The sequence below is a fragment of the Solanum tuberosum genome, unplaced genomic scaffold (genome assembly GCF_000226075.1).
Source record: "Solanum tuberosum cultivar DM 1-3 516 R44 unplaced genomic scaffold, SolTub_3.0 scf00429, whole genome shotgun sequence".
Taxonomy (NCBI): Eukaryota; Viridiplantae; Streptophyta; class Magnoliopsida; order Solanales; family Solanaceae; genus Solanum; species Solanum tuberosum.
Window position 1 is genome coordinate 61,462 of NW_006239358.1, and position 22,332 is coordinate 83,793.

At 33.8% G+C, this 22,332-nt stretch overlaps 1 protein-coding gene, 2 long non-coding RNA genes and 1 pseudogene across 4 annotated transcripts; 3 read left to right on the forward strand and 1 right to left on the reverse strand.

The window, feature by feature from the left end:
- Positions 1 to 7,778: 7,778 nt before the first annotated feature.
- Positions 7,779 to 8,675, forward strand: LOC102598458 (zinc finger protein ZAT10-like; annotated as a pseudogene).
- An 811-nt stretch (positions 8,676 to 9,486) lies between these two features.
- LOC107058100 (E3 ubiquitin-protein ligase Os04g0590900-like) lies at positions 9,487 to 10,460 on the forward strand. Its single transcript, XM_015303423.1, has one exon. The coding sequence runs from the start codon at positions 9,520 to 9,522 to the stop codon at positions 10,429 to 10,431; it is 912 nt and encodes a 303-aa protein (XP_015158909.1). The 5' UTR covers positions 9,487 to 9,519; the 3' UTR covers positions 10,432 to 10,460.
- Positions 10,461 to 15,350: 4,890 nt separating this feature from the next.
- On the forward strand, positions 15,351 to 16,405 carry LOC107058101 (uncharacterized). Its single transcript, XR_001471767.1, has 3 exons — positions 15,351 to 15,435; positions 15,536 to 15,904; positions 16,357 to 16,405. It is a non-coding gene; the product is annotated as an uncharacterized lncRNA (long non-coding RNA).
- A 3,208-nt stretch (positions 16,406 to 19,613) lies between these two features.
- On the reverse strand, positions 19,614 to 20,953 carry LOC107058102 (uncharacterized). Of its 2 annotated transcripts, XR_001471768.1 has the most exons (3): positions 20,615 to 20,953; positions 20,477 to 20,526; positions 19,614 to 19,951 (listed from the first exon to the last, which is right to left on the reverse strand). It is a non-coding gene; the product is annotated as an uncharacterized lncRNA (long non-coding RNA). The 2 variants fall into 2 exon arrangements; XR_001471769.1 differs by lacking the exon at positions 19,614 to 19,951 and having other exon boundaries at positions 20,219 to 20,526.
- Between the last annotated feature and the right edge of the window lie 1,379 nt (positions 20,954 to 22,332).

A 22,332-nucleotide genomic window follows, 5' to 3' on the forward strand; every position in this document is an offset into this window, starting at 1 on the left:
CCCAGGTTTTTCAAAAAGGGGTCCATCAAGTGTTACAACTCGCCGACATTCTTTGTCTCCACTATGGGTAATACATGTAGCCTATAAAGTTAACATTGAGCATAGAGCTTGGTTCAATAGTTTCTGATGATTTGTGGAACTACATGAATAATATGCGAACATGATGTAGATATCTCTGTGACAGTTTTGAACTTTCATATCATACTTACTATGTTAATCTGTTTCTGACTGTCATCATAGAATTCGAGGAAAAGTTTATTAATTTTTGTTGCTAAGTTGTTTACAGACAATAGAGAATCATTTACTAGAGATATCCTCACAAAACAATATCCCTTTTATGAAAAACGATTGAAAATTCCAAGGTTAAAAAAGTTATTCAACCCCTCACCTGATCAATATCCTTGGCGACGACTGTATTTCCTAGTGCTGCAAAAAAAATCTTTTTTTTATTCTCTCATATTAAACTTTTATTAGATCAAAAAGGCGTGGGACTCCTTCTGACGTACTGTTGTAGTCTCGACTACAATGTAGTCTAGTCCAGGACAAGCAGTTGATATGGCAATATCATACTTTGCTGGAAAAAGAAGATGAGGTGAATCAAAGCAGATTGAGCACTATATGCAATTAATATATTATCACTGACGATATGTCAAACTAAATTTCCAAGAAAATGATGGACAGAAAACTATCAAGAAATTTGCCCCCTCTAGCCAATCACATTCCAGCTTCATATGTTTACTCATCGACACTAAAATTTAATACAGTAGCTTACCCCATAATTTCATTAACTTAACCAGCATATGAAAGAAAACGTATGAAATTGAAGGAGTATCATCTAGTAGTTAAACATGAAACAAAAACACTAACCATCTATAACATCCAAATCACCCATTCGACCATAAATGCACTGTATAAGACTTGCTTCGGCCCCAAGGCCTAGCTCAAGTGGCAAAAGGTGGAGTACTTGTGACTTAGGTCATAGGTTCAAGCCCCACACCATGCAAAGCGAAGCCTGGTATTTAAGTAAAGAAGGGTAGAGGGGCGGGCCCATTATCCATTGAGTTTAGAAGACTGTGATTGGTCCAAAGGGCGGGTCACATACGGATTTCTCGGTTATCAAAAAAATATATTTTCATCCTTAGCAAGCAATAATGCTTTAAAAATAGATCCCTGACCTTTTTCAAATTCCATTAAAGCTAAAAGCTCAGAAAGCTTTTGTCGAGCAGATTGTTCAAGAGCAATCAATTTTTCTTGTTCTTGAAGGCATTCCTGCAATCATTCAATGCATTACCAGAGCTCAGAAGACATCTCATAAATGGTCCCAAAAAAAAAGCGGGTAAACTCTTAATACATACTTGTTCCAGATTTCGAGCTTCAGATTTTCATGCTTACGATCCTAGAATCATTTATGCTTATCGATTTCATCTCTATTCTGTTCTGTATTTTCACAATTTGCTCTTGACCTTCCTCATAAGCAGCATGAGTATCCTCATGCTGAATTAAGTGGACACCAATTTTCAATAAATGATATAATCTAGAGCGAACTTAACTAGTGCAGCGGTTAAACACAAGAAAATAATAATAATAATAATAATAATAATAATGGAATCTATCAACAAACTGAATGCATTTAGCACTTGATATTTCTGTCATGTCTTAAGATTATTCAGTTAGACATATATTAAAATAATTTCCCAAATCTCTAAGTTTTCAGTTTGTGTATTTTGACAACTTTTGGCAAGGAATTTAGGTATATGAAGTGCCATGATTGAGCCAATAAACTTAACCATTGCAGATGAAGCACAAATCTGTTTTGAGTTTATTTTTTTTCTCCACATGGTAGATGCATTTGGAGGTATAAAGCTCTGCCCATAACTCAATTTTAGAGGGCATGGATCAGTTTTGTACTCGAGTGGAAGTTTCAGTGCGTACTAAGAGGTCTAATTAACCTGATTTAATTGGGAAATCTTTTCATTCTGCTCTTTCACAGCCTAATCTTGAAAGAAAAAACACCATCTGGACGAGTACCAGGAAGCAAAAGACAGTATAATTTACTTTCATTAACCGTCTTCTTCTTCATGTTGGAAAAAGAAGCTGGAAGTAAAAGATCTCCTGCTGGTCATTGATAAATGCAGGTTGCTTGAGAGATATGTGAACCAAATTACAGTGATCATTAGTACGAAATAAATGAGAAAGAACAATCTTTTATGTTGTAAATTTGTTGAATACCTTTTCAATCAAAAGTTTACTTTCAGTTGATGCAACTTCAAGTTTTCCCTTGTGCTTAATTAATAGTTTTTCCCAAGGCTCGAGCTCAGCACGAACATCAGCAAGCTCACTTCAAAAAACCTCAGTCTCAACTATTTCCCAACATCATACAAGAATGAGACAATGATATATACACAAGGTTATAGCTGATGGACAAATATGAGCAATTTGATGCATCGACTAAGTGCACTGTGCACCAAGTTTTTTGATCCAACGTCTAACAACAACATACCCATTATAATACTAGAGTGGGGTTGAAGAGCGTAGGATGTACACTGACCTTGCCTCTACTTTTGTGGGGTAGAGAGGTTGTTTTCGATAGACCCTTGGCTCAAAACATATTTTGCTTTTGCATCTAAAGATAACTGAAATTTGTTTCCTTGGGACAGATCGGCAGTTTAAAGTCCCAACACAATGATTTCAAAAGGCAACTGGATGAAGTGTGTAGATTGAAGGAACTCAAAAAAATAATGTCTTCTGAAGAAAGGAAATGAACAGGCTTACTCAAAGTTCACAACAATTAAAAGAGAAGGTAAAGTATTGCTTTATTTGCACATTTTGCAAGACACTTCTGTAATTACCTAAAGCATGGCAAGTGGTAAAAGCTGCTTTAAGCAAGTATTTAATTACTTCAGGCGACAGAACTTCAGAAAAAAATAGAGAATGCTGGTGGTGAGCGTTTGAAAAATCAAAAGACAAAGGTCACCAAAATACAATCTGTAAGTGGACCTTGTCCATGTTGAATTGCGTATTTAATTACACCATTCATGCTGCTTTTATTTTGCCTTCCTTCACCAGTATATTGATAAAAAAGGCACAGAGATCAACCGTCGCAAAGTTCAGATAGAAACAGGACAGAAAATGATTAAGAAGCTCACAAAAAGGATTGAGGAATCAAAGAAAGAGAAGGAAAGACTGGCTGCTGAGAAAGAAAAATTGCTTTATACCTTCAAAGAGATCAAACAAAAAGCATTTGTTGTTAAAGAGGACTATAATACGATACATGAGGTGAGATAATATCTCCATTTAATTTCAGCATTTTAATAATATGAATATTGCATTAAAGTTGTCTATAACTCTTTTTGTTTTCTTTGATGTCTTTTCATAATTCTCTAGCTCTTTGATAAGCACTCTGCTTCTCTGAATGATGCTAAAAATGAGTATGTAACTTTGAAGAAGATTGTGGATCAATTGTGTTCTTCAGAGGTTTTGTGTCAGTCTCTATGAAGCTTTCTTGCTTCTATGTGGAATGAGTTTCTAATTCAGTTCAATTAGAGCTGCAAGTGGATGTTGATTACAACTTACAAGATATGAAGAAGACCTATAAAGACTTGGAGCTCAAAGGCAAATGATATAAGAAAAAGCTTGATGATTTGCTTATTGCTTTTTCAAAGCATATTGAGCAGTAAGCTGGATTTCTTTCAAATGCTGACTTCTCACCATTTTCTGGGATGCCATAGCTTTTATGTATGTATCTATATATCTTATATAGATACACTCATATCCTCCGTTGATATTATTGTCAATACACATATTTGTTCATTTTGGTATAGGATTCAAAAGGACTTGGTGGATCCAGAAAAGCTTCAAACAACTTTGAGGGATGGCACTCTTGGTGAGACTTGTGACCTGAATAGTACTTTGGAGATGGTTGCAATTCTAGAAGCTCAATTAAAAGAGATGAATCCAAATCTTGACTCGATCTCTGAGTATGCACCAGTCAACATTTATATGCAGTTAAAACTTGTAGGATTACAGTTTCTCTTGATATACTAATAGTGTCCACTGTCACTAGGTATTGGAACAAAGTATCTGTGTACAATGAGAGAGTCCAAGAACTTAATTTTGTTACCCAAGAGCATGATGATATAAATAAGCAATATGATGAGTGGAGAGAGAGAAGGCAAGTCATGTTTATCATTAGAATGTCCATTTCAATATTCATATGTCTCAGTGTTATGCTTCATTAGCTTATAACATTTGTAATTATTTTGGCGGGCTTTAATTCCATATTATTGAAGTTCAAAGAAATTTATCAGGTCCTAACCCAACTTTAACTTGTCTTCTTTTAAGAAATCTTTTCACTTCTGTTACTCGAGTAGAATTTCATCTACACACTGAGAAGTAACTTGTAATTACTGCTAGAAATGAGTTACACATATTATAGAGCAGCCAAGATATTTTGTTGATAACTTTGTGATGGATGCACATATGTTGATCTTATCATAGTTGATATAAATCCTTTCTCTCATGGCTTTGGTTCAATGACAAAAGGTAGTAAAAATGGGGATGTGTGGTAGACATATATCATTATTGAATAAATGATTCAAATGAAAGAAGAGGAAAATTGCTGCAACTTTCTTTTAGTATTTTACTGCACTTTGACTAAATAGTTGTTATTTGGTCCTTAAGTTTCTCATCTTTAGTTGAGTGAGCTTGAAATCTCTGTTCTCCAACATTTGTGGTATGGCTTCCAATGGAAGTTCTCTGAACATATCTCAGCCAGCCATTCCCATTTTATGGGACAAAGTTATCAATTCTGGAGCATCAAGATTAAGACTTTATTTAAGTCTCAAGGTCTTTGGGACTTGATAGAGACTGGATTTGACGGTCCGGATGAAGAGCAGCGGCCGAAGGAAAATAGAAAGAAGGACGCAAAGGCATTGTTCTTCCTTCAACAGGCAATCTATGAGACAGAGTTTTCCCGAATTGCAGCAACCATCACTTCAAGGCAAGCCCGGAGAATTTTACAAACATAATTTCAAGGCTCATCAAAGGTAATAATTGTAAAATTTCAAACTCTTTGGCATGAGCTTGAAATTTTAATCATGAAAGGAAATGAACATGTGCAAGGTTTTTTTGTCTAGAGCAATGACTATTATTAGTCAAATAAGGTCACATGGAGACCAAATAACTGATCAAACTGTTGTTGAAATTTTTTAAGGAGTTTAACTCCTAAGTTTGATCATGTTGTGGTTGCAATTGAGGAGTCCAAAGATTTGTCAAAATTTCCATTTGATGAATTGATGGGTTTTTTTACAAGCCCGTGAGGCAAGGATAAACAGGTTAGCGGAAAAGCAGGATGAAAAAGCATTTCAATCTAAGATGATGAGGCAAAGGTGCATTTCATGGAAATAGTGAAGGGGGAGGCCGAGGCCGAGTAATGGTTAATGTTCTCGCGGCTGAAAACAAAATGTTTCCGCTAGAAGTTTCAAATGTGGGAAATTTTACTTTGGTAACTGGTGCAAAAAATGACTCTGGATTGTTGCATTGGAGGTATGAGCATCGTAATTTCAAGGGGAGAAAGTTGCTAAGCCAAAAAGGTATGGTATTTTGATTACTAAAAATTAATACTTTTGATTTATGCGAAGGTTGCATTAATGGGAAGCAAAGTAGAAAGTCGTTTCCTGTTGGAAAGGCTTGGAGAGTAACTACTTGTCTAAAATTAAGTCATGCATATTTGTGTTGTCTAATGAGTACTAAATCTTTTGGTGGAAGTCGATATTTTTCCCTCATCACAGATGATTTTAGTCGCATGAGTTGGGTGTATTTCCTAAAATACAAATTAGAGGCCTTATAGAATTTTAGAAAATACAAGGCACTAGTGAAGAATCAAAGTGGGCTGCGCATAAAAACTCTTCGGACAGAAGTGGTGAGTTCTTATCTAATGAATTTGTCCATCTTTGTGAAGAATCTGAAATTCATAGGGACCTACACACTACACATCGAAGCAAAATGGTGTAGCTGAATGTAAGAATCGTACAGTTGTAGAGATAGCAAGAAGTTTGCTAAAAGGCAAAGGACTTCCAAATCAATACTGTGCAGAAGTAGTTGCAACCTCAGTATACTTACTGAACCTATCACCTACAAAGGTTGTGTGATGAATCAAATGCCATATGAAGCTTAAAAAGGAACTAGTCCTTCAGTAAGCCACTTAATTTTTTTTTGTTGTATTGCTTATGCTTTGGTTAACTCTTAAACTCGTCAAAAACTAGATAAAAAATCACAAAAATGTATTTTCATCTGTTATTTTCTTGAATCCAAAGCATACAGGTTGTATAATAATGGCAAAGTAATAATTAGTAGAATTGTTGTGTTTGATGAAAAGTCAAGTTGGAATTGGAGTGAAAAACAAATACAACAAGAGATTTCAATACCCATAGAAGACTCTAAAGATGAAGGAGAAGAGACTGCTCCAAATTCACCTAAAGAAGCCATTGAACCAGGGACATTTGCAACACTTGAACAACATTCACCTGAGCCAATTCCACTAAGAAGATCAACAAGAACCTGAAAAGAGAATACTAGATATTCTAATCAATCTTGTCAATTTGCTTTTATTGTTTCAAAACCTATATTTTATGAAGAAGCAATTGAAAATGAAGAGTGGAAGAATGCGATGAAGGAAAAATTGATGCCAATACAAAAAAATGAAACCTGGCAGCTCACTAACTTGCCAAATGGAAAGAATGTTGTTGGATTGAATTGGATATTCAAAACAAGGTATCATGTAGATGGAAATGTATTGATTTTGAGGAGATATTTTCTTATGTTTCTCAATTTGAAACGGTAAGAACAATTTTAGCCTTGGCTGCTCAACTGAAATGGTCATTTCATCAACTTGATGTTAAGTCAGCGTTCTTGAATGGTGAACTAGAAGAGGAGGTTTATGTTGCTCAACCTCAAGGTTTCAAAATTAGTAGCCAAGAGGAAAATGTGTACCATCTGAGGAAGGCACTTTATGGGTTGAAACAAGCGCCACGCACTTGGTATAGCAAAATCAATTCCTATTTTGTTCAAAATGGGTTTGAAAGGAATGAAAATAAGCCTACTTTGTACTTAAGAAAATAAGCTGAATTTAAATCTAGTATAATGAATAAATTTGAGATGACTGATTTGGGTTTGTTGCATTACTTCCTTGGGCTTGAGGTGAAACAAGGAGAAGGTAAAATATTTGTTTCTCAACAGAAATATGCATCAGATCTTCTTAAAAGAATTTGCCTTATCAATTGTAAATCTACCACAACACCAATGAATATAAATGAAAAATTGCAGAAGGAAGATGGTACTGGGCAATTGCCAATGCAAGAAGTTTTAGAAGTATAGTTGGAGGTTTGATTTGTTTGGCTCATACTCGTCTAGATATTTCATACTTTATTGGTGTTGTTTCAAGGTTTAAGAGCAATTCATCGAAGAATCATTTTTGAGCCCAATTCATTAAATTTTGGACGGATTAAGCAGGTTATCTATATTTGGATTTAGGGAAAAAGGACGAATTTACCCTCGAACTTTGATAAATGGTACGTCTATGCCCTCCGTTATACTTTGGGTCTATCTCAGCCTCTGCCGTCCAATTATCGGTACACACATGCCCCCTCTCACTAATGGCCCTCTCATCCTTTACACGTGTCGTAATCCTAATTAACTACCCATTTGACCATTATTTTTAACCTATAAACTAACCACCCGCCCCATAAACCCATACCCACCCGATTCACTCTAAAATTGAGATGGCCCTTGAAGCTTTGAATTCCTCCAACAGGTACTTCAAATCCGTAGACATTTCAATTTGAGAGCAAAGGTCAGCAGCAGCTTCGGTACCTTGAGAATTGGACTAAAGGGGAGAGATCTAAGAGGTCACGGAGTATGGATCGCCAGTCGACTGAACAGGAATATTTGGCGCTTTGTTTGATTATGCTTGCGCTGAGCGATGGCTCTGTTAGTCAGGTACGATCTCTACCACCGTCGGTGTTAGTGATGAAAATTCACACGTCGTCGAAGAAGATTGAGGAGAAGATGTTGTATAAGTGTTCGGTTTGTGGTAAGGGATTTGGATTTTATCAAGCTTTAGGAGGACATAAAGCTAGTCATCAGAAACTCATCGCCGGTGGCGGCGAAGGAGATGATTAGTCGACTACCTCAACTACTACTAACGCTACCGGAACTACTAGCTCCGGTAACGGTAATGGCAGTGGAAGGACTCACGAGGGTTTGATTTGCCATAAGTGTTTTCCTACTGGACAAGCTTTGGGAGGACACAAACGGTGTCGCTACAACGGCGATAACGCTAACAGTAGCGTTAGCACTAGTGTCAGAGTTACGTCGGAGGAGGACGTGGGGTCTACAATCAACCACCCTGATTTTGACTTGAACATTCCGGTGTTGCCGGAATTCTGTCCTAGATTTGGTTCCGGCGAGAATGAGGTAGAGAGTCCACATCCGGCAAAGAAATCTCGGCTATCTCTACCTCCAAAATTTGAATTATTCCACTCAATTCTCATTTTTCAACTCTCAAATTTTTTGTGTTTTTGATTTTGTAGTGATTGAATTGAAAATTGATAGAGAGAAATGAGTAGAGTTGGTGTAGAATTAATGGAGATTGAAAAAGAAGTAACGGAAGAAATAAGAGATGGTGATGATGAAATGAAGAGAATTCTTCCATAGACTAAACAGATTACAGTACAAGGAATTGTGAGATAGGAACGAGACTCGGAAGATTTGGGTCTTTTAATTGACTTAGGATATTTTAGAGGGAATCGGGTGGGTATGGGTTTATAGGGCGGGTTGTTAGTTTATGGGTTAAAAATAATGGTCAAACGGATAGTTGATTAGGATTACGACACGTGTACAAGATGAGGGGGCTGTTAGTAAGAGGGGCATGTGTGTACCGATAATTGGACGGCAGGGGCTGAGATGGACCCAAAGTATAACGGAGGGCATAAACGTACCATTTATCAAAGTTCGGGGGTAAATTCGTCCTTTTTCCCTTGGATTTATTTTGATAGTCCTACTTGAGATACCATGAAAGTCTTTCTTTTTACTTCATTGTGACCTCACTAAAACATATGTGCCATGATTTTTTAGTGAAGTCACGTGGAGCGTATAGGTGATAAGTGTTTCTTCCATTTTCTTTTTTAGTCTTCTTTTACTAATTGTTCTTTTCCTCTTTTGTTTTTCTTTTCCTTTTTAAAATATAAAAATAAATATATTAGGTGATTATTTTTAGATTAGTACAAATATAGAAAATACTAAATAAGAGACCAAATCAAGTGCAAATGTTTATGCATTTACCCTTTAAATGAACGTGCAGTGCAAATACGACCAAATCGAGCCTCAATGTGGGCCCAGTCCTAAGCTCTAGAATCTTCCTCATAAAGCTAACAATAAACCCTATAAATCAAGCACCGTGCTTCAATAAAAAAAATGACCTCTGTCTCTCTCGTCAACATTCAGTAAACTATAGGTCCAGATATGGAGGTGGCATCGGTGTTAATTCCATCTCTCGAAGGCCTAACCCAAACTGAAGTCAGATCAATGATTTATAATCATATACTTCGATTCGTCCGGTCTATTCCACCACCGGAAGATGAACGTAATATTGTGACAGTGGTGGACGCAACAAACAACTCAATCTCCTTCCTCGAAGGTCATCCTATCAATGCAGAACCTATTTTGGAAGGGCAATTACCTGCATCAATGGCTTCCATTGAAGCGATACCGATGGTTAAGATTTTAGGTCAAGGGATTGATTGCTCTGTTTGCTTGTCCAATTTTGAACTTGGCGAGGAAGCTAAGGAGATGCCTTGTAAACATCATTTTCATTCGATTTGTATTGACAAGTGGTTGGGGATCAATGGATCGTGTCCGATTTGTAGGTATAAAATGCCAGTAAATGAACAATGTGAGAAGACATATGAAGAAAGTGATGAAGATGAATTAGGTGATGATGGTGGCAGTGATATGCAGGAAGCTAGAGTGATATTTGTTTTTCATGTTGCCATTATAGCAGAAACTACAGATCTAGCAGTATCGATAACAGAATTGAATAGACTTTCCGAGAATAGGTTTGTAACTATTAGAATGCTTAGACATTTTGATGTATCTGCAACTGGAGATGGCGATGGGTCTGAAGCTGGAAATGGTGATGTACCGGAAGCTTCTGGGAATGGCGATGTATCCGAAGATGGAAATGGCAATGTATCCGAAGCTAGAAATGGCGATGAATCAGAAGCTAGAGATGACGATGTATCTGAAGCTAGAGATGACGATGAATCTAAAGCTAGAGATGACGATGTATCAGAAGCTAGAGATGGCGATGTATCTGAAGCTAGAGATGGCGGAGATGATGATGAAGCTCAGGATATGGTCATTGATAACAATTAATTTGGTTATTTTCCTTATTTGTTTTTGGCGTCTTCTGCTTAACTAAAATATAAAAGTTATTTGTACAAAATATCGTGCTTAACTAAAATATATAAAGTTGTTTGTGCAAAATATCGTGCAATTTTAATTAGGATGATGACGGTATTGGGATGACCTAGATCCAAGATATGATCATTGACAACAAATAGTTTGTTTTTTTATTTATTTGTTTTGGGCGTCTTCTAATTTCATAGAAATGAACTATTAAGATTCCCCTAGAGGGTGATTAGAAAGTTGGCACCAATAAGGTGAAAGTTCATGCGGTCAAACAAATGAGCTGCAATCAAGATTAAAAGCTGTGGATCAACTTATCTTTAGCTAAGATGTTCATAATTTGGTTAGCCGCTCCTTATAAAGTGATATGATCCATGGATGTTACGACAATTGTGACTGTGAGTTCATAATTTATGTTATCTCTTTTGACAATCATATATGTTAAATATTATTGAACTTTAAACTTCAACAAATGTCAACATTATCTCTGGTTAATCCAAATATATCAGCCTTACTAGTATAAGTAAGGAATCCTCTATCTCTATATTGATTGTGATGAGTGCATTGACGAATTGAATTATCAATTGCGCTATTTAATTTAAAAAAAAAAAGATGTTTCATCTTTTTCCCCAATATTTTCTTTGGTCTTCATATCTACAAGACATGTATTTTTCCATATTTCTCCAAGTTGACCATGATAAGAGTTATGTGTAGTAGAAAGTTTTGTATCCCATTGAGAGGTTTAATCCTCCACCAATTCTACAAAGTGCATTGACTCGTAACATTTACACATAGTTAACACTTGTTTACCAAATTCAGTCAGAATTTCATTAGAAGGTAATTTCTTTTTCAACAATCTCTAAGAGAGGAATGATATATAAAATGAAAATTTTCTATTCTACATATGGTTTATAAAGCTCATTCTAGGGTAGGGAGTCGTGATGATTTGTCACACATTCTTATTAAAAAAATTACTGCCTATAGAGTTTTTTAGACGTCTTTTGTTATGTTCACTAAAATGATGACATTAATAGTACTTTCTGGTACGATGATATTCAATTTCTTCATCTTTCTACTCTTTCCTTCAATGAAGTCACTAACTTTGATGATCATATTGGACTTTGGATCGGAGCTGAGGTAACTAAGATAGAATAGATTCATTACCCGTTCAATCATTCTATCAAAAGCTATAATCACCCTTTTCTAAATTTCAACTAATATTGAATTCAACCTTCAATTTTATACTCTTCAACTTCCTCCAATCATGAGATTGTCCATCTCCCCTTTTCCTAGACATTAGATGTACTATGTCGTAGTTTTTAACTTGTAAAAAGCAACATAGATGAAATGTTTAGTCCTCAAGTTCCACCATCTTTTAGTGGCAAATGTATCACTTATGTCTTGTAATACTCCAATGCCAATACCACTCTTTTCAGGTTTGCACAAGTTTTTTGATGAGCTCCAATGATAGTATATATGATACTTACCCTTTTTAGTAGAGGAACCCTCAAATTACCTTGCCAAGTGTTTCTTAATGAGTTCGATGGTTTCCTCTAAAGGATCCATAGTTGTCAAGGTGTACACTGGCACAACATGTAAAACTTGTTTAATGAGATTTAGTTTTACTCCATATGACAGAAGTTTACCATGCCATGATTCCAACCGCTAAGCTTGTTAACAATTTTAGTGATCAGTCCATCAAAGTAATCTTATCTTTTGTTGTTCCTAAACTAAGTAGTTGAATGGGAAACCTTTATCCGAAAAACTTGTAGCTTGCCTCATCTTGTTGATCGTGTAATTCAAAGTTTTAGTAGATTAACAAAAGAAATACTATTATCTCCCATTAACCTAATGATCAAATCTTCTCACATACAAAATTAATCTGCTTCATAACAACCTCACTAGATCTTGCACTACCCCTACAAAACATAACAATATCATCAATATAAGTATGATGATGGATTTGAAGTCCATTTATGTTCATAGAGAAAAATGTAAATCTATTATTGTATTAAAGATTGTTAGGTTGTCGCGTTAAAACCTCCTCATTGATAATGAATAATCCTCTTGTTTCAAGCCCCATGTAGAAGTAAAGAGAAAATTTCATCTAGGCAGGCCTGCAGTCTTTTTCTCAGCAAAAGACTATTTTGTTAATTTGGCTCAAGATTGTAAGTTTACCTTGATTGGATAATTTGTTAGAAGCAACCCTTCTATGAAGGATATAAGAAAGAAATTTGTCAGTCAGTTTGTCTTAAAAGGCTCTGTTAAAATAGCATACATACTTTGATCCTTGTCATGTTTACTTATTTCACAATGAAGTGGATTACATTCACATACAATCCAAGATCTTTGTGCATATTGGTGAAGATCTTAAAACGGACAGCTGACTTCACCCCTACGAAAGAAACTTCTATTGTGGTTGTTTGGGTGCTCATACATCAATTGCCATGGCATCTTTTTCTGTGGGATGTTATCGCAAAAATGGTGATCAGTTTAATTGGAACTGTAGTTTGCCCTGACCAAGTTACATACTCAAAATCTAGGGGCAATGTGGCCAGAATTAAAGTAGAGATTAACCTGCCAAAACCAAAACTTGATCAACTTTGGTTGGGATTCAACAGACTTGACGGGGGAGAAGATGGAGTGTGGCTGAAATTTGTCCTGTCATAGTACTGCTCTTATTGTCATCTGTAAGGTCACTTGGAGAATTAATGTAAGAGAAGTGATACTACTCAGATTAGCAACAATCAAGATGAGGATGGTTTTACGTAGGTTATCGGAAGAAGCAAGAAAAATGCAAAAGATAATGAGAAAACCATCAAACAAGGACACAAGAATGAACAATGATAGGAAGCAAGATCAGGAAAACAAGGATGACGACAATGAAAATCAAACAAAACAAGCTACAAAGGCTTGATCATCTGGATCAATTTCAGATCTGGTATGAATATTGATACCCCAAATTACACTTATTAAAAGAAGTATAAAGCGGTTGTTGTTCAAATATAGAATCTAACGAAAGTTAGAGTAGATCCCACGAAGAATATGATTTAGACTTTGTTCAATTGCTATTTGATGACATGACAATATTCTGAGTAAATTTTGATAATGACAAAGTGAACCAGGTTCATAGGCTTGTACCAAACCTCAAACAAAAGAGCCGGAAAGAAGAAAGTCTTATTAAAGGCAAAAGACTCCTTATAAGAAAAAGAAAGCTAATTAAGTTAAAACAACTATTTTTTTTGTAGGATTCAACAAGGGTTTAATCTATGCAAAGAACCACAACTTTTGCAAATTCAGAAATTGAGAGAACCTTTGCAGCTAGAGCAAGTATGGTGCTGAAGAGCAAGATGACAGAAGAAAGAAGATCTAAAGCTTAGTTTGTGTTGTTTCAACTTAGAACCATTGTTTAGGGACAATTGTCCCAAGTGTCAAAGTGTGTTTGTGAGGTTTTTGTAACAAGAAGTGGGTTTGGCTTTTTGGAGAGTAGAGTATACGATTATAGCTAATCATTGAACAGTTTGAGTGAACTATTGAGGTGAGGTGCTAGAGTTAGTCCCTTTGATTATAGAGTTGTAATCTAAAGTTGTTCTTTGAGTTGGTGAAGTTTTGGTGAAAATTCTACGAGGTGTAGGTCATGATTTTTCTTCTCTTGAGCAAGGAGTTTTTCCACGATAAAATCTCAGTTTAGTTTGTTGCATTTTTTATCTTTGCTAATTCAACAAGAACTTGATTCTTGTTTTAGGTGGTCAAGGTTTCTTAACTATTATTTGTGCTCTTAATCGGATTATTTTCGAATTGGTACAAAAATACTACTCAGTCATCTATGATTCCCCTCAACCTCATAGATGACTGAGTGATATTTTAAAGGAATTAATCTGACATCTACAATAACTTGTCAGTATATAATACTCCCTCTGTCCCTTTTTAGTTGTTCACTTTAGAAATGACACACAGATTAAGGCAACAATGATTAGCACAGTGAAGTTACAATTTTACCCTTATGACAACTTTTCACTTTAAAATTACAACCACTTCTTTAAATTCAAGTGAAATAAATTGGAGGGAAACAACATACACTTTTACAATTTTCAAGAAGTGTAAATAAGGGTATAATAGGAAAAAATTTGTTGTCCTTTCTTGATTTGTCAAAATAGACAACTAAATAGGGACAACTAAAAAAGGAAATATGGACAACTAAATAGGAACGGAGGGAGTATGTAGCAGGTTGGTATCATAGAAGACCAAATGTTTTCTTTCTGTAGGAATAATTTTTGTCTTTTAATGATATCATCATTGTTTGATATATATACCATTTGTGTATTATAGAGTACTGACGAGTGATTTTATTTTTAAAGAAAGAAACTAATTATCTATGATATTTAGGATACTTGGGAAATGACAAACTTTTTATTTAAAATAAATATATAGCTATAGTTTAATTTAGGAAAAATGTCTGAAATATATCTGAATTTTGACTGAAATTATTGTAACAATATCGAACTTTGGAAAGGACATTTTACCCCCCTCTCGCACTATTTAATAATGTATTTTAAATGTATATATGTATTCACGTGGACATCATAAATATTGCATCATTATAAATAGTAATGTGTCCACGTATGCACATATATACCTTTAAAAATACACTATTAAATAGTGCAGGGAGTAAAAGATCATCCATAAAGTTTGATATCGTAACAATAATTTTGGCCAAAGTTAAATATTTTTCAGACCATTTTCCCTTTAATTTAATTCATCATAGTAGCTACAGTTTCATTTTTCTTGCTATGATTGGGTCCCACAAAAAAATTAATTTGAAAAAAACGGAAGTTATTTATACAACTCACCTCTTTTTCTTTCTCTCTCTTAGACCCTTCAACTTCTCCTACAATCTCTCCATGAAAACAGTTTTGAATTTCAAATATTCTCCATTGCGCTCTCAATCAACCGTGGATTCAAAAATTTCAGGTACCGCCAAAAAGTGTATAACCGATTTGATTTTAAGCTTCTTTTTTTCAATTGTTAAAGTTTTTTCATGATATTTCTCATCAAATAATCATTCATACAGTTGTTGAACGTATACAATGGATGATTACACTCCAGCAACAAGATTGACAAAAATTTGATGAAAAACCATCCTTTTCTTTGGGTCTAACTCAGGAATTTGGGGAGGTTGCAGGTTCAATAGCTAGATCTAAAGCAACTGGAGAGGTTAGGATCCAAATATAAGAATGACCCATTTAGATCGAAAGGAATCAGTGGAAAAGCAAAGCAAATTGGTGTAATGATTGTTGAGGGAGGTATTAAGCATCAGGGCGATGCTAGTTCGACAAAGAAGAGGAAAGGAAAAGAAATTGATCTTTCCGATGAACAGGTAGAATCAATCGAAGAGGTTATTTCTGCCGAATTGTAGCAAGACGAACATGAAGAAGTTCAGGTATTTTGCATGGTTTATAATTGTATAATAAGTCTTATAGTTAGTTATTGTATGTAATTTATATGTTTGTTTATACGGATCGGTATATTTATAGCAATTAGGTTTCATATACAAAGTTATTGTATAAATAACAATAGGTAATATAAGTGATCACTATATATACAATTTAATCAATAATACAATTGAAATTTTCTGTATAATATATAATAGCTTACATATCTATAAATAAAAAAATGTTTATAAAGCATGAAAGTTGTTCTCTTTATACGTGTGTTTATACAGATAGGTGTTTTATAGCAATTAATTTTTTTTGATCTTATACAATTTTATATTTGTACATGTGTTAAGTTATAGACAGTATGTAAGTTTTGTATAAAAAGTATTAGTTATAACAAGCCTTTTGCTTTTATACATTAATATTTAAGTAAAACTGTATCTGTATTCCTTTTCAGGCAGAGGCGTATCCAGGATTTCGGTTAAATGGGTACACGATTACGAAGAAATGTATCTTAAATATAAATTTGATCATTTGACTTTTAGGTTCTAAATATGAACCATTAAATTTTAAAAACTATAGATTCAAAATATATAATACTATTAGTTTTAAATTTTAATATACACAATTGATTTAATTATATAAAAAATTTACAGTGCTTAATTTTTTAGGAATTTTCAATGTAAGACACTTGAAAATTTTGAAAGATTAAAGGCAAAAATACAAAAGAAAAATTAGTTGAAACGTCAAAAGTGTCACCGATAACCACTTGGAGTGGTGTTACTCAAAAAGACAAGATAGATATAAGATTTAAATTTTTATCCTCAGTTAGAGAGGTGCACCTAATCATCATCTTATTATTATATGATACTTTGAACATGGGTTCACACATCTATATTTAAATATTTTTAAAAAAATATAACACTACTATATATGATCTAGAGAGGGGAGCATGGGTTCACGTGAACCCACGGCACCCCCTCTAGATACGCCTCTGAAAACAAGGATTAGATTTTATGTGCTAATTCAATAATAATTGTTTATTATTGACTTGACATGTAAAATAAGAAGCAGTAAATGATAGAGATAATTTTACTAAATCATCCTCATTAAATATAAGTCATTTAAACATTAAAAAGTGAATAGTATATAATAGCATGGGTAAAATAGACATTAAATAATAAATTATTTATTAATTTTTATAAACTGAACAAGTATTACTCCAACAATCCACTTTTAATTGTCATGTTACTTTTTTCGAAAGTCAAAGTTAAATTGGATTATATTATCTGTTTTCAGGTGTTAAATTTTTAGACTAAAGAACACCAAACTAACACGTACACCTCACATGCAGTGTTATACAAATGTTGAAGTAATGAATGTTTTAGTTGGAAAACTATTTGAAACTCAGTGGAACCATGTGTTTTTCTCAATTAACTAGCATTTGTAGATGTCATGTACAAGCACAGCTTATTAGGTGCATGTTTTTTAGGGAGATTGTGGATAGTTCAGAAGATGCCATTATGATACATGTAAATGGCACAACTCTTCGTTTCACCGTAAGGGACTTTGCTATTATATCTTGGCTAAAATGTTCAGATAATGAGTCCAATTTTGTGTTTAATACCGAAGAACCAAATAGGATTATTCTTCAGTATTTTGATGCTGGAAAACCCATCACTAAGAAACAGTTAGTTGATAATTTTAATAACAAAGTGTGGGGTGATAACAATGATGATGCGCGGAAGTTTGTTGTTTTGTTCTTCATTCATACATTTATTCTTTCTGAAGAACCAACAACTACAATAATTGATGGAAAGATTTTGATTTAGTTGAATCGGACAGATATATGGACTACCCATGGAGTAAAAAGGCTTTTGATTTACTGATTCAACATTTGCATACCAAGGTTAAACATGATGGAAAGTATTACAGGTTAATTATATGTCCTTTTGATTTACTGATTCAACATTTGCATACCAAGGTTAAACATGATGGAAAGTATTACAGGTTAATTATATGATTTTCCACTTGCTTTTCAAGTTTGGTTTTATGAATGTTGTTCGGACTTTGATAATGAAATTGATGTTAAAGTGTCTGACCACATTCCTAGAAGACGAAAAAGGATTTCCGTCGTCTAGATTACTTCACGAAGGGCATGTTTCGAGACGACAATAATCCGGTATGCATTACTGTTTTGTAGACATCTATATCAATTATAAATTATACAAATGACTGTTTATATATTTATACAATTGCATAATCATACAGTTGCTCAAGTTTATAAATGTATATGTGAAGATGAACGAACACGTGTATATTTTGCAGCTTATTTTTCAGAATATAAGTGCAACTCCAATAATGGAAAATTTGATTCTTGATTTGCCTGTTGAACCAGATGCAACTTCAAAACATATAGCAGCTGCAATTGATTCAGATGAACCATGTCCAATAACAAAGGGAAAGAAAAAGTTGAAAGTGGTTTGTCAGCTCCTATGAAGAAATTAAGACATTCATACTCGATCAGATGAAGACACAACCCAAGGTTATTGCAAAACAACCTATTTTAAGGAAATCTCCACGACTTGTAACTGTTCCCAAAAAAGTGAAGTTGCCACCTCTGAAGTGTCAAGCGAAACAACGGGCTAATGCTGCTGCTTATCAAGGAATTGAGTAAAATATTGAGCTGGAAAAACCTAGTTATTGTCACTTCTGGTGTACCATCATGTTGCAAGTCAAATGATTTCAATATTTCGCGTGATGAATTCAAAACATTGATATGAAGTCTTTAGAGTAATTTTTATTCAATTATTACTTTGTACGTATAATTAACACAAATCAAAAATTATAATCATCCAATATCAGATGGAGGAGCGGTTTGGTAATAGTGATTTAAGGAAATTTCAATTTGGTGTTGGAATCGATCAACAACAAAAAAACATATGAGAAGGTTTGGTAATAGTATTAATAGTTTGAATTTTTCTTTTTTGTAAAGACCTAATTAAAATTCATTTTTTTTCAGGTTGATGATGTAGATGTTACACCTAAAGCACCAACAATCATTGTTGATCGGTCTGATGAACATGCTCGGCAATCAGACACTGTTAAAATGTCTAACTGATTATATCATTTTAAATGATTTAGAGGTAAATGTTATTCAGAAGTTTTCTAAAGCAAGTCATTTAAAGAAGCATTTACCTCTAAATCATTTAAAACAGTATAATCAGTTGGACATTTTAGCACTGTAGATGACTTAAGCCAATAAATAAACATACTCACGTTCCAGTGACTTCACAAACAAATCAGAGCACACGTTATTTATTTGTGTTTAATGACGTGTACGAAATTTTATATATATATTTTTAAAATTATAATAAAAACAAGTCATTATTACTTGTATTGTGACTAGATGAATATTGCCCGTGCTATGCACGAGCCCAACAATGTGAATTATGATGTCATTTATTTGTGTTTAATTTTACTTCACAATTAAAGGACAAAGGCCCAGGCCCAAAATCGTCACCAAAGATTTAGGATATATTTATATTTGAAAAATGTTAGAAAATATATTTATATGAAATATAATAAATTGTTTATATATAAATATATTTGCATACTAAGAATGTTCTGTTCGAAAGTTTTTCGATTTTCTTTTATAAATTAAAAAGGTCATCCAAATTGTTTGACACGGTACACCTGAACAAAAATCCACAATTTATTAAATCGGTTCGATAAGATTTGGTTCGATTGCTCAATCGATTTTTCATATTTTTTGACACCATATATATTGCACTTGCCTATTACTGAAATGACTACTTTTCTATTGCTTCCTTTAATACATTTGCAAAATCAAACCCAAGAGTATGTGTCATTGGCTCATTACTAACCATCCACCATCTTATGCTACATGATTAACACAATGTATCACTTTTCTACCAGTGTTCGTACTTTGTAGTTTGTACCATGAACAGATAAGTCACATAAGGATATTGAAAATATTGTCTATGGCCAGAAATATTTCGCTGCTTTGTACTTTTCAAAGAGCTGCTTCCCTATTTCAAAAAGAGAATAAGAGATTAAACATTTCGAAATAGAAAGCACTAAACCAATAAAAATCCATAGCCACATTTAAAAAATTACTATGGAGAACATGTGTGAGAGAGAGAAAGCAAGACAACGTATTAAATCAAATCAAGGGACAGTGAAAAAAAAACTACTTATGAATACTATACCCAATAGTCAAGTTACACTCCTTTAGAGAGGAGTTGAGGAGGGCACAAAGTTAATAAAGGCCAAAAACCATTGATGCAATCTAATGATACATCAAAAATTTAATTCTTTCTCAAACCAATATAGGATCCTTTCATCATTAAGAATAAACCAATAAACAATTCCTTATTTTTTCTTTGATAAGCCAATGTTGACAAGCAACAACTCTATGGAGATGTCGTTTATTAATGCAAACAATGACCAAAATAATTGAGCACATTGAGTTCCTTTTAGCACCACATGTTGCAACCAAATTGACACAAAACAGTTGATGAAAACAAGCATGTGCAAGAAGGAGCTATCATTACCATTCCCCAGTGGTTAAAGTGGCGATTTGATAATCGTCCATCTAAGATATCTGAAATTTTTAAAACAAGCTAAGTAAGCAAACCATATAATGTCGAATTATTTGGTGTAAAAGAATGATGCAGACAATAAGAACATACCATGATTTTCGGGAGCATCAGATGAGTATGATGCCATTTCCTCACTCGTACTTTTATCAACATAAAATATCGTACTAAGTGATTCATCCTGCACTTATCAACCGTTGAAATGGCACTTTTGAAAAGGTCTATCAAAATCATAAAGGTACTAAGAAAAGCATGGATTATCATTGTACATTGAAAAAATATCGAGAGAAAATCTCTTCAAAAGTTGTTTCATTATATGAATTATCTTCCAAGAAACGTCACCTATGCGATTGTTAGGCTCTCTATCAGGATATCATCTTTTGTTCGTTAAAGTTATTTTTAGCAAGCTATACAACCTTAGCATTCTCTCATTACTGCAATTAGGGGTGTATAAAATCGAACCGAAAACCGAAACAAACCACAAATCGAGTCAAACCAGAAAAAAACCCGACTATATTTGGGTTGGTTTGATTTAAACTAAAAAAACCAACCCAAGACCAAACCAACCCGACATTATATATGTAATTTTAAAATTTTATTTTATACATAAAAATATGTACTTTGATATAATTTTAAAATATTTCTTATACTATTTCATAGTTTTTATCTTTTAATATATTATTTCAAGTTTAAAACTTAGAAATTCGGAATGATCCAATAAAGATTATAGTTCATAGATGTTGATAATTATAATAAAACTTAAATCAAAATCAAATTAATACTAATGACAAAAAGAAAATCAATTCAACACTAAGAATGACAATAATCTTGAATATTTATTCTTTAGTTTTACATTAGTTTAGACAATTAAAATACATAATCTAATTTTAATTTTCTTAAATATTTATTAATGTAACTAATACTTATTAAACTTATTTTTAGCATGATTTAGTATTTTTTAAATGGGAAAAGGGTCAAAAATACCCCTCAACTTTGGTTTATTGTTTGACTTTACCCTCGCCGTTAAAATGAAGTCAATTTTACCCCTTCCGTTACTAATTTCACCAAAATTACCCCTCATTAAATGGAAATCCCCAAAATTGACCCAAATTACCCGAATTTTACAAAAAACCCTATTACCTATTTTAACCCAATGACCCGACCCCTCTAGAATAACCCGGTTAATTCAATGCCCTATTACCCATTCCCATTTACCCATTGTCACTCCTTTTCTCCATTAGAAGTACCATGAGTTGAAGAAAATACAACCCATAAATGAGAGAGAACACTGTGGAAACATATTAATCCATCCGAAACGAGACATTCAACTCCCCTTTCACCTGTTATTTCCAATCTATCCAACAGTGTTCTCTCATGATATTATCCTGCACTTCCATAGGTACCCACATCCTTAATCTTCTGTCAACCACAATGTATTCTAATGTTTGACATCCTAGTACCAACTCTTCCAAATCATATCCACTAAGCTTTTCACAACTAGTCAAAATGAGCTCTTTCAATGACCCATGCTTTGTCAAAGTACGGACGCCTTCACCAGTGACAAATTCACAGCCAGCTAAATTGAGAGCATCCAGATTCTTGCAACCTTCAGCTAGAGCAACAACAATAGCATCAGACACATTAACAAGCCATGACAAGTTTAACCTCTTGATGAACACAATGAACACTTCATATATATTGACAAAAAACTGATTTGAACATACTTCAATGTCTCATTTCGGATGGATTAATATGTTTTCAGTGTTCTCTCTCATTTATGGGTTGTATTTTCTTCAACTCATGGTACTTCT